This window comes from Hoplias malabaricus, chromosome 11 (assembly GCF_029633855.1).
Source record: "Hoplias malabaricus isolate fHopMal1 chromosome 11, fHopMal1.hap1, whole genome shotgun sequence".
Lineage (NCBI taxonomy): Eukaryota > Metazoa > Chordata > Actinopteri > Characiformes > Erythrinidae > Hoplias > Hoplias malabaricus.
The window spans coordinates 37,521,784-37,533,518 of NC_089810.1; the positions used below are offsets into that span (position 1 = coordinate 37,521,784).

Genomic DNA, 11,735 nt, shown 5'->3' on the forward strand with positions numbered 1-11,735 from the left:
AAATCTACAACAAAATATAATACTATTCCACCATAACACCGTAATTCTTTATTCAAAAACCAACAAGTAATGTCATTAAACTACAAAAACTCAGCTAAAAACTACAACTCCCTTTAGGGCAAGGACGCCGAGCTGTATTATAAATAGACTTCCGCTTTGTTGAGCGTTCCTTTCCTGTCTGCGGCCTACAGCAAAATGGCGGTGCAGATTTCTAAGAAGAGGAAGGTGAGTGCAAATTTAACAGATTTTGCTTTAAATATGGGGCCAATTGCTGTTAAATGATAATCGAACATTAAGGACATAGTGTTTGTCTATACATTAGTATGTTTATAAGGTTGGTATGTTTTATGTTTAAAGAGGATTTTGTTGGATTGTTTGACGTGCCTCTCTACTGTGAATCACGAGCCTCAGTGGCCGGTGTTTTCTCTCAAGAAATGAACGACGTTTCGGACTTGTATTAATATATATTGAGCTGTTGGGTGTTTTTACACAAGACAGTATATGTAAACGTCCTATTTGTATACGTTCTGGAGTCCTAAGTCCTGTACTTGGGAAGGCTGCACTACTTAAGGTAGCGGGGAACACTCCAATGAGAAGGCAGTTAAATATTTGTAAACGGTACTGTGTTGAAAATTGAAGCGAGCATTTGGCTGATTATAACTGGAATATAAGCGATGTAAATAAGTGTTCTATATTATTTTTATTATATCGCCGGCTGACGCGTTAAAATAAGCACAGCTGGTTAATTTATATTTATAGGACTGTTAGAAAATGGTTAGTTTCGTACTATTCTGCAGTCTGGCTGCTTTGTTGTCCTTTTTTTGTAAATGGACGTGTTCTGTGTGATGAGGATTTGGATTCAAACAGATTTTAGTCTAAAAACCTGTCAGTCTGAGTGGTTTATGTACTAAGTAGGTTCCCCAGTTGGTATGTAGCAGGTCAAAAAACTGCACTTTTGAATTCCATAAGAAACCATATTGTAGTATTAACTAAAATAGTGGAAACTCAAATGTACCTCGCCTAAAATGCAATTGGAAAAAAAATAATCCATCTAAAGTTTTGTTTTAAGTATTTGGGACACATAAATGTGTGAAATATGCACACAAATATTTGTACAATGAAAATTAAAATATTTGTCTGTAACCCAAGGTAATGTAAATATACTGCTCTTAAGTGTTTTAAAATTTGAACATTTACTGGTGAGCTATCTACTTAAGATTAAATATACAAAGGGTAGCATGATTCTGATACTGTGCATTTGTAATTAGTACTTACAACCTTCTTTATCCTAGAATTTATATGCTCCCAATTTTAACACGCTTTAATACAGACCTCTAATGCTTGTGGTGTTTTATGTCTATAGTTTGTCTCAGATGGCATCTTCAAAGCTGAGCTGAACGAGTTTCTGACTCGTGAGCTGGCCGAGGATGGATACTCCGGAGTGGAGGTCCGTGTCACACCAACAAGAACAGAGATCATCATCCTGGCCACGAGGTACATTTCATATGAACGACATTGGAGACAGATGTAGTCTTTTGTTTGTTGTAATGTTTGAAAGGGTGTATTGGGTCGTAAAATCCTCAAAAGCAGTGTTAATATCCATGCAGGACCCAGAACGTCCTGGGAGAGAAAGGCCGCCGTATTAGGGAACTGACTGCTGTTGTCCAGAAGAGGTTTGGCTTCCCAGAGGGCAGCGTGGAGGTAAGAAAGGATTCTGTCAAATTGTGGTTGTGAGCAGATTTCTGATCTGTGAATTAAGATCAAGGAAATATCTAGTTTCAAACTGAATTATGCAGGGTTTGTGCACTTACAATGTAAAACTCTGACAAACAGACTGACAAATGTTGCACACTGGTCAACGGTAATTCAGATAATTATTATTATCATCATCGTTACACTTATATAGCGCCTTTCTAGATACCCAAGGACGCTTTACAACCTACACTGCACTCAGTCCACACACCGGCAAGAGGCGGAAGCCAAATGTGCACAGTGTGCTCTCGACCAGGAACAACCGTCCACCTGGAGGGCTGCATCGGGCACTAGGATTTCACCCAGGACAGAGCGCCAATCCATATCTGGGCACATACACACACTCATTAACTCTCAAACCAGGACAGTTATTAGAGAAGCCAATTCACCTACCCTCCCTACCTACCACCTACCAGAAAACGTTTATTCACACCAACTTTGCTTTTTGAAATGTCCGTGTTTTTTTAAGACTGTTTTAAGCCAGCCAGACTGCAGTTGCAATGTCTGGTTTTAGGCTTACATGATTTTACATGATGATGTATTATCAACATTTCTTGACCTGCATACCGTGAATTTTTGGGGGGACCAAACTGACAATATTTGATGTAAAGCGAATAAACGTTAAATGATAGGATTGAAACAGGAGCAGTCTGACTTGACTTTTGTGTCTAATAGAGATTTAATGGAGATAAATTCTGATTATTGAGCAATATTTTAGTTTATTTTCACTTGGATTCAAGTAGCTTCTTAACACCATTCCTGAATAGTAGAAACATTTAAATATAAATTTGTAGATTTAGTTATTATCTGAAAGTAACATTATATATTTAATGCACAAACTGTTGTTGAAACTTATGCAGTGACTATAGAATTACATTGTTAATATTTTTAAGCATGTGGCCATGGTACGATGCATAGAAATAAACCTTTGAGTAAAGAATGCACTGCAAATATTCTTCAATTCAGTTGCTTGTTAATGCTGTGGGAATTCCTTATTCTTGTGTGATATCTGCAATCCGGCCCCTTCAGTGATGATACGATGACGAGTCGGAACGGGGCACTGTCTTGTCTCTGGGGATTCTGAGCTATGGATCACGTTCTGTGCTCCTGGCTTTAGTTCCTCAGAGCAGTGTGTCCCTTTCAGTTGAAGACATCGAGGCATTTGTCTGAGAAGGGCATTAAGAATCTGTTAGAGATGTGTTTTAGGTTGCAAAGATGGTGCTGAAAATCTTATTTTTAGACTTGGGCATGTCACAAATCCTGGTTGGGTTTTTAATATTTTTTTATTTTTACACTTTGTGGTTTGGTGGGTGCTCCAGGTGCCCAAATTGATGTTGAGTTTAAATTTGTCCTTTTAAAAACAATATCACAAAGTGTCTTTGGGTTACTGTTGAATCAACAAATTAAAAAAGTGCATTCTGTTTGTTTACAGCTCTATGCTGAGAAGGTTGCCACCAGAGGACTGTGCGCCATTGCCCAGGCAGAGTCTCTGCGCTACAAGCTGCTCGGAGGTTTGGCTGTGCGTAGGTAAGACACATTTAACTAAACTAAACTCGTCTTAAATTAGCATGTGGAGTATGGATTCATCATGGTATTGCTCAGTGTTTACCTACTGCCTACCATCTTAAACGTAACGGTGGATGTGTTTGTTCTTTTAATGAACGATTTCTCATTGTTACTCTTACAGTGCAACTTGTATAAGGTGAAGAGTTGTTTTATAGTCTTGAATAGACCAGTTTATGCTCCACGTGTAGGGGCACATGTTTAAAATGAGTGTAGTAAAAACCCTGATAGATCCAGACTATGGGATGTTGGTATATTTGGCTCTTTCTTTGCACCTTGAAAGAACTCTTCAGTAATTGTTTAATTTAACTTATTTTGTCAGTACACCACATCAGATCACCTTATATTTAAGAGTGTACATGTTCTTCTGTGAAGTTACATAAATGTTGTAACCAGTCATTTTTGTTTCTGAGGATTCTGGGTCATGAATCACATTGTATTATCCTGATCTCAGCTCCATAGAGTAAAATGTCACTGCTTTTGACGACACTGGCATTTGTTTGAGAAGACTAGCTGTGTTACTAAATGGCGTACCACTGAAGGGATTTTTGTAGTGGTGCTGATCGTTTCTCGTCTTTCTCAGGGCCTGTTATGGTGTCCTGCGTTTCATCATGGAGAGCGGGGCCAAGGGCTGTGAGGTGGTTGTCTCTGGAAAGCTCAGGGGACAGAGAGCCAAGTCCATGAAGTTTGTGGATGGTCTTATGATCCACAGTGGAGATCCAGTCAACTACTATGTTGATACTGCAGTTCGCCACGTCCTGCTCAGACAGGGTGAGTGAGGGAGTGGGAATATTCTTTGCAGCTAATGTTCTCTGCAGGTTTTATGAAAGGACATTTAATACTCACTGTAACTTCCATTATAACTTGAGGATATGCTTTCTCTTAATCTTAAACTCTTGAGACTTATGCAGTGACTATAGATTTACATTGTTAATATAATTAAGCACATAGTCATTGTAAAATTAAAAGAAATAAACCTTTGAGTGGAAGATGCACTGCAAGTATTCGTCAAATTAATTCCTTGTTAATGCTGTGGGAATTCCTTATTTGTGGGTGATTTAAGCAATCCGGCCCCTTCAGTGATGATACGATGACGAGTCGGAACGGGGCACTGTCTTGTCTCTGGGGATTCTGAGCTATGGATCATGTTTTGTGCTCCTGGCTTTAGTTCCTCAGAGCAGTGTGTCCCTTTCAGTTGAAGACATCGAGGCATTTGTCTGAGAAGGGCATTAATTAAGAATATGAATTAGAAAATGTATTTTAGGTTGCAGCGTTAAAATGCAAAGCACTGAATGCTTGTGGAGCATCCCTTAAGCAGGAAGTGACATCACCATGTGTAGTTTCATGACTACATTAACTGTTTGCAGCCCTTGAATACTTGGCTGAAGTTGTTTGGAATATATTTCAAATGTAGGCCCCTTACATCTCTCAAATGTGTGTTTTGAAAAAAAAAAATATTTAAGTCAAATACAAAAACCCTAACTGTTCCTGTCTGTTTTTCAGGTGTGCTTGGCATCAAGGTTAAGATTATGCTCCCCTGGGACCCCAGTGGCAAGATCGGCCCCAAGAAGCCTCTGCCTGACCATGTCAGCATTGTGGAGCCCAAAGAGGAGATCCTCCCTACCACCCCAGTTTCCGAACAGAAAGGAGCCAAGCCTGAAGTCCCGGTCATGCCACAAGGAGCTCCTGTACCCACTGCATAAAGGGTAAGAGTCAGTGAGTCAGTCTTACCTGAAGAAATACCTTAGATATTGTTTGTTTCACTACATTGTGTTTTTGGCTTGGATATTTTTACATCCTGAGATAAATAAATAACTGAGGGCCACATCAACAATATTTTTAATAGTTCCCCATGTCTAATAGTTAGAATCTTTGACATTTGATAGAACGCTAGTGTGTTTTCTAAAATCTTGGAACACCTGAGCTCACAACCCTTCAGTGATGATACGATGACGAGTCGGAGTGGGACGCGCACACTCCCAAGTTTTTCTGGGTCAGAGACATGTTCTGTGTGTCTGATTTCAGTTTCTTGGAGGAAGTGTCTCTTGCTTGAAGATCTTGAGGCATTTGTCTGAGAAGGGTTTAAAAAAAAAATGTATTCAAGATTAGGTTGTCTCATATTTCTCCATTGATTTATTTGTTTTTCTCTTTACAGGTATTCACCATTGGATGATGGAAATCTTGACATTTTCTGTACAAAAATAAAACCAGAAATACATCTTTGTGTTTGTCTCATTCTTTGTCAGCTCTAATGTCCAGTGTTCATGACTCTGATACTATAAAAGTCGGTGTAAAATGCTGGTAATGTAATTTTTAAAGGTTGAGGTTTATTTATTTAGCTCTGATCTTCTAGGTCCACATTTCTATTCACATATTTGACTGAAGTCCCTTATTGTTGAATTTTTACACTGCATTTTCAAAATGTTGGTGTTGTACCTGACGATGCATTGTGCAAATGTAAACCCTATATTTAATTGAAATCTAACATTTCACATGTTGAACCTGAGGTTGTATTGTTTGAGTATTTACCTGTGAATTTCAGTTCTGGGTTTGAATTTTTCTGCAGTAGTTAGCACCTGGATGCTTTTACTCAGGAGCCATGCTGTTATAAACAGTGCCAAATTTCCATTGGCCTCGACTTAATGAGTTAAGCAAGGACTTCAAAAGACACTGGATGGCAGTATGATCTCTACACTTTGCCTTCACAGATGTACAAGTCACTTGTGTACTTCCTATTATCACACATGCTGGCTTTGACCTAGAGCACATAGCGTCCATGTTTTCCAAAAGAAATATCAGTTGTTGATTCATCGAGAGAGAACACTAACACTTCAATTCCTTTCACCGTAAATGAGCTTGAGCCCTGGGAAGATGTTAATCCTGTATCGTATGTTTATGGTTTCTTTTTCAATGAGAATCTGAACTTGGGTTTTGGTTGAACAGCTGGGGGATGATTATTTTTTGCAAACTCTAGTTTTTAAGGATGATTATAAAAGCATTTTAGTTTTTGAATAGGAGTAGCTTCCTTTTTAAAAGGCAAGTCAAGTTGGTATTTACTTAGCAGCAGAAACCTGCCCGTTTCTCACCTACCTGTTTGAGATCAGAAGCCACGCCCTCTTCCAGCTCACCTGTCTTCGTTGGTAAAAGTAGATGAAAAAACCTGCCGTCCTAACTTGGTCAAAATGAGTCTTCCTGACAGCAACCCGTCCAGAAAACAGTCTGTAGGGCCTCCGCAGTCGGTAAGAGTTCTTTTATTATGCGGGGAAGGACTATAAACGTGAGAATGAGCATTTTGGCGTTTGTCCTGAGCAGCTGTTCTAACATAGGCACAATGTAATGCAGTGTGATTTTGTTGTGAATTAAAACCAGGGCAAATGCGGCGGATATCCCCGGGAACTGCAGCGGCAAGTCATGTTTAGTGCAACCAAATCAAGACTTGATAATTCGCTCTCTTTGGAACATTTTTGAAGAGCCAGCTTAAAGAACTTGAACCCAAACTCCACGAGTACAATTAAAAAGTGCAGTTAAAAATGTACCACTGTCTGAGCAAATGCACTGCCAATTTCTACATCTGTAGAGAATTCTGAAAGTATGTTTTCATTTGTAATAGCCCATAAATGTTTTACTGTTGAAAAATACTAAGGGAGTTAGTAGAAAAAAGAGAAATAATTTCTTGTCATTTCTATTGTTAACTGTAATAAACAGTTCGATCAACTCTCACAGATCTTCTAACATGAACTGTCTAACATCTGGCGTGGATCTGACTCGTTTTCACGTACTTTGGTTGGCTTTTGGTGGTCGAATGTGTATACCTCCTTGAAGGGAAATAAATGGCCTCTCAGGCCCCGTGAACCCATCTGTAAATCTTTGAATTCTGTTACATTATTCAGAATGAGTAACGTTTATTCGGAGTATTTTGGAATCCTTATATTTTAAAGCAGTGTGAATGAAGAATTTTTCTGTTGTGTTCTTCTACTGTAGCAGCTGAATGTATTAAATGTTTCCTGGATTAATATAACATTAGCTGTAAATTATTTAAGACAATAATTTGTACACACATAAATATATTCAGTGAATTGACTGGTTAAAAAAACAACCTTTCCTTGACCAATTACATGAAAGTTAGAAATGGAAACTAGACTACGGTGACCAGACGTCCTCTTTTACCCGGACATGTCCTCTGTTTTAGACTTAAAAATATGTCCGGGCGGAATTTCACAAACGTCCGGCATTTTGTTTTTCTAGAGCTTACATAGAACTTCGAGAAGTTTCGTTCACAAACTAGTCCCGCCCTCCCCTACTCCGATTGGTTCGCTTGAGTGAGAAGTGGCCGTGGTTAAGTAACTTAAAATCTTCTGATTGGACGGTCTGACTGTAGAGCTACCGTTATTGGTCGATAACCTTCTCTGTAAACATTTAATTGGTCAGTCTGCACGTCAGTAGTCCTTGTTTACGTCAGGCAAATCTCATGTACCCACCCTCATCTCGAGCAGCTATGCCGAAACGTAAATATAAGTTCTCGGATGAATTAAAATAGAAATTCCCATGTTTTGTGTAGCAACTAAAGATGTAAAGGACCTAAAAGCACACATAGGTTCAGCTAAGCATACAACGGCAGCGAGGGGCGAGAGCTCATAGCACAAACCCCCTACCCCCCCGGAGGCGTGTCCTATTTTTCACCGGCTTAAATGCGAAATACTGCTTCAATTTCCAAGACATTTAATGCATTTCTATCCTGGCCTAGTCAAACCAGCTCTGTGACTTTGAGTGATCAGGCAACAAACAGAAAAAATGAAATAATGCTGCAAGTTAACAGGAATTTAATAATTTTTTTAGGTAAATCTAAGATTTTTAAATAAAAAAGGCCCTTTTTACACACCCTGATCCCTCAGTGCCTACTAAACAAGACAAATAGTTATTTCTGCACCATGCACCGCTTCTGCTTGTTCTCCAAACCAGCCACAAAGTTGTAAAAAGACTTTAACTATGCGCCGTATAGTTTTACTGCTACTGTTTTTGTTTTACTTCTGGTTTTTTTTAAATATCTGGTTCACTTTACTAGTGAGTGCACGTATTTAATTACAGAAACTTGCTCTATGGGTTTAGGACACCACATGTATTTACTGTTTTCCTGTATTGTATTTACTGAGAGTCCATGAACATTAGACACAAATATAAATCAAAGGTCATCCACAGGTCACTGATTGATGATGTCATTTAGAGCCAATCATTAATTAAATAACAAAATTTCAAGAATATGGCGGCATGGTGGCGCAGCAGGTAGTGTCGCAGTCATACAGCTCCAGGGACCTGGAGGTTGTGGGTTCGATTCCGCTCTGGGTGACTGTCTGTGAGGGTGAGGAGTTGGTGTGTTCTCCCTGTGTCTGCGTGGGTTTCCTCCGGGTGACTGTCTGTGAGGAGTGTGGTGTGTTCTCCCTGTGTCTGCGTGGGTTTCCTCTGGGTGACTGTCTGTGAGGAGTGTGGTGTGTTCTCTCTGTGTCTGCGTGGGTTTCCTCCGGGTGACTGTCTGTGAGGAGTGTGGTGTGTTCTCTCTGTGTCTGCATGGGTTTCCTCTGGGTGATCCGGTTTCCTCCCACATTCCAAAAACACATGTTGGTAGGTGGATACACCCTCCAGGGTGTATTCCCACATTGCACCCAATGATTCCAGGTAGGCTCTGGACCCACCGCGACCCTGAACTGGATAAGGGTTACAGGTAATGAAGTATGAATGAATTTCAAGAATAAAGTCATAATATTTTGGTAACTGTGTAGTCCACACATTTTGATAAAAGTGGTCAGCAACGGCATCTACACTAAGCTTTCTTGTTTCACATCTGCATTTTGTTTACGGTACAATGAGAGCGTGGAGGGGAAACTTGCTTGTCACTAATGAGTGCTGTTAATACACAGTCTAAGATGCTAAACATTATTATACACATTTTACTGAGGTTTAATCACAAAACCAAACCTTGCTGGTCAAAATAACCTGCTACAAAGTATAAGAATGTATACTATATTTTATAAAGTATAGAATACTATACTTTTATCAGACTAAATGAATGATCTTGGATGGGGAAATACCTGTTATTTCAGTGTCTGCTGCAGGTTTTGCTGGTCACCCAACATAATAATTCTGGCTGATCATCAAACTAGCCTCCAAAAAAAACAATATTAGCTCGTGTTGCTGTTTTTTTGGCCTGTAATGTTTTTCTTTCAGGGAAATGTGATATTAATAATTTTATGACACTAAACATTACTGCATGAGTTATGTCTATTCCCTACAAAAATGAAGAAAATTCTTGACAATGATCTATAATGGAATTTCAAACTCAATTCTTCAAATTTGTCATCTTTCCTCAGCACTCTTCAGTTGTGCAGCTGAATGTTGGGGGACAGATTTACACCACAACTCTGAGCACATTGAGGAAATATCCCAACTCCAAGATTTCAGACATGTTCTCGGGGCTGATGAAGTTTCCCAAAGATGGACAGGGCCGGTGGTTTATTGACCGAGATGGGACACACTTCGGGGCTATTCTTGAGTTCCTCCGCTCTGAAGAGGTTCCAAATAAGAACCTGATGGAAGTTCACAAAGAGGCTGTTCATTACGACATAAAGCCCCTGATCAAAGTTCTAGAGGAGACTCCGCAGATCTTCGGAGAGGTGGTAGGAAGGCAGCAGTTTCTGTCCCGAGTCCAAAACTACCATGAAAATCTGGAGGTGATCATTAGAGTGGCCAGGGCAGAGGCCATGGCCTCCAGATACTCCACAATACTCATGTGTGTGCTAAGGACAGAAGATGATGTGGCAAAGTACAATGATGCTCTGGACAGTCTGGACTCTAAGAAGGAATCTGTGGTCAGCTTTGGCCCCTGGAATGCCCCAGCAGCTGTAGGTGATCTACTGGACTGTATTAAAATGGATATTGAGGCCAAAGGTTATAAAGTAAGCCTCAAACCACACAACTCAGATAAAGGCTTTCTGTTCAAGAGCTATGGCTTCTTCTATAAGCTCACATTTACTTGGTGGTGACTCTTACTGTTTACACTGTTCACATGTAGAACATGTGCTTGTGTAAATGAGGGAGTTTGCTTTACACACAGTTGTATGCAAACGTTAGGGCAACCATGGTCAAATGACTTTATTGATTTTCTGAAAAGGTATGAACACATCCTTTCAAGAGAACATTCTTCTACACGTTTTAAAACACATTTCTTAAAATGTGGCCTGTGCAAACGTTATGTCACATTTTGTTTATTAAGTTTTACACGTTTTATGATAAACATTTCCATGTTTAAGTTATTACTGGAGGTGGTGTTAACTTATTTTCACTAAACATAAGAATGTTTAACGGAGCAGAATATTATTTTTTTTTTAAAAACCAACATACGCTGTTTTCTGCTGGAATACAACACCCACATATGTTCAGACAGAGTCTGTTCAGGATCTTTGTTTCTAGATGTGCCCACCCTTGTTTAATATTGACTCTTGTTTATAAATGCCTTTTACATTCACTCATGCACAAATGTATATCATTTATATTCTACCATAACGCTTCTATGAATTAAATAACAAATTGATTGACCTATACTAGTGTAGTGTGTTATATCTTATATCTCCAAACTCTGTTTGTTTGTTTTATCTGTTTTATGTTTGTTTTATGAAGAAAATATATATCAGTTGTCACCTCCTGCTTTAATGTGTTAATAATGAAGAATGTTATCAAATGCTCCTTTACTGTCAAAGTTTGCTTTTCAAATTCCAGCGAGAGTTCACAACTCAGGGAAAGGTCATGGCTGTCTGAAATAATTACATTTTGAAATGATGACAGTAATGTGTAGAGGTTGATTATATTTCATTATGATTGGTCATACATTTTGGATCCTAATCTTGTCGGTCTGTCTGTTTGATATCTTGTTAAATGTTACAGAATTCTTAACATTTTGTATCCGTCAGGAGCTTCTCTACAGCCAGTAAGTGTATAATGAATATGTTTTAATTAGTTAATAAATTTTGCCTGTTTTAACGCCGTCCACATTGATTATTCATCCTTTCATCGACTGGGCCACTGTGACAGAAAAAGTTTTACAATTTAATATCATTCATTCATTTGAAAATATGAATAATAAATTAGTACTAATGGTATTTTATGATTCAAATTAGTATAATTTATTTATATGATATCATATATTAATAATAGTTGTTGTATCTCATTTAGCAACAGGGTGGCACAATGGACTCAAGGTCTAGGGGTTGTGGGTTCAATCTCCACTTCAGGTGCCTGTTGGTCAGGGGTTTGGTGTGTTCTTCTTTGCCTTTGTGCGAATTCCTCCACATTCCAAATACACATGGTAGGTGGCTTGGCTGTGTGACATTGTCCACTGTTGTGAGTGGGAGGTTCTGTGTTCAGGGTGTGTT

General features: G+C 39.0%; 2 protein-coding genes and 3 non-coding genes across 5 annotated transcripts; all 5 read left to right on the forward strand.

The window, feature by feature from the left end:
- The first annotated feature begins 127 nt into the window (after positions 1 to 127).
- On the forward strand, positions 128 to 5,533 carry rps3 (ribosomal protein S3). The gene is made up of 7 exons (XM_066684780.1): positions 128 to 225; positions 1,364 to 1,494; positions 1,608 to 1,701; positions 3,185 to 3,279; positions 3,899 to 4,086; positions 4,819 to 5,021; positions 5,471 to 5,533. The coding sequence occupies exons 1-6, from the start codon at positions 196 to 198 to the stop codon at positions 5,016 to 5,018; spliced, it is 738 nt and encodes a 245-aa protein (XP_066540877.1). The 5' UTR covers positions 128 to 195; the 3' UTR covers positions 5,019 to 5,021; positions 5,471 to 5,533.
- On the forward strand, positions 2,776 to 2,927 carry LOC136710148 (small nucleolar RNA SNORD15). The gene has a single exon (XR_010804588.1). It is a non-coding gene; the product is annotated as a small nucleolar RNA SNORD15 (small nucleolar RNA).
- Positions 4,390 to 4,541, forward strand: LOC136710150 (small nucleolar RNA SNORD15). The gene has a single exon (XR_010804590.1). It is a non-coding gene; the product is annotated as a small nucleolar RNA SNORD15 (small nucleolar RNA).
- Positions 5,249 to 5,395, forward strand: LOC136710149 (small nucleolar RNA SNORD15). Its single transcript, XR_010804589.1, has one exon. It is a non-coding gene; the product is annotated as a small nucleolar RNA SNORD15 (small nucleolar RNA).
- Positions 5,534 to 6,351: 818 nt separating the features above from the next.
- Positions 6,352 to 11,285, forward strand: kctd14 (potassium channel tetramerization domain containing 14). Its single transcript, XM_066685614.1, has 2 exons — positions 6,352 to 6,554; positions 9,678 to 11,285. Exons 1-2 carry the CDS (start codon positions 6,498 to 6,500, stop codon positions 10,347 to 10,349), a joined length of 729 nt encoding a protein of 242 aa, XP_066541711.1. The 5' UTR covers positions 6,352 to 6,497; the 3' UTR covers positions 10,350 to 11,285.
- Positions 11,286 to 11,735: the final 450 nt, after the last annotated feature.

Excerpts from the sequence above, each read along its gene's own strand:
- kctd14 (XM_066685614.1), top strand. The coding sequence starts at position 6,498 with ATGAGTCTTCCTGACAGCAACCCGTCCAGAAAACAGTCTGTAGGGCCT. Across the intron at positions 6,555-9,677 it reads CTGTAGGGCCTCCGCAGTCG|CACTCTTCAGTTGTGCAGCT; the intron begins GTAAGAGTTCTT and ends ATCTTTCCTCAG.
- rps3 (XM_066684780.1), top strand. The coding sequence starts at position 196 with ATGGCGGTGCAGATTTCTAAGAAGAGGAAG. Across the intron at positions 3,280-3,898 it reads GGAGGTTTGGCTGTGCGTAG|GGCCTGTTATGGTGTCCTGC; the intron begins GTAAGACACATT and ends CGTCTTTCTCAG. Across the intron at positions 4,087-4,818 it reads CCACGTCCTGCTCAGACAGG|GTGTGCTTGGCATCAAGGTT; the intron begins GTGAGTGAGGGA and ends TCTGTTTTTCAG.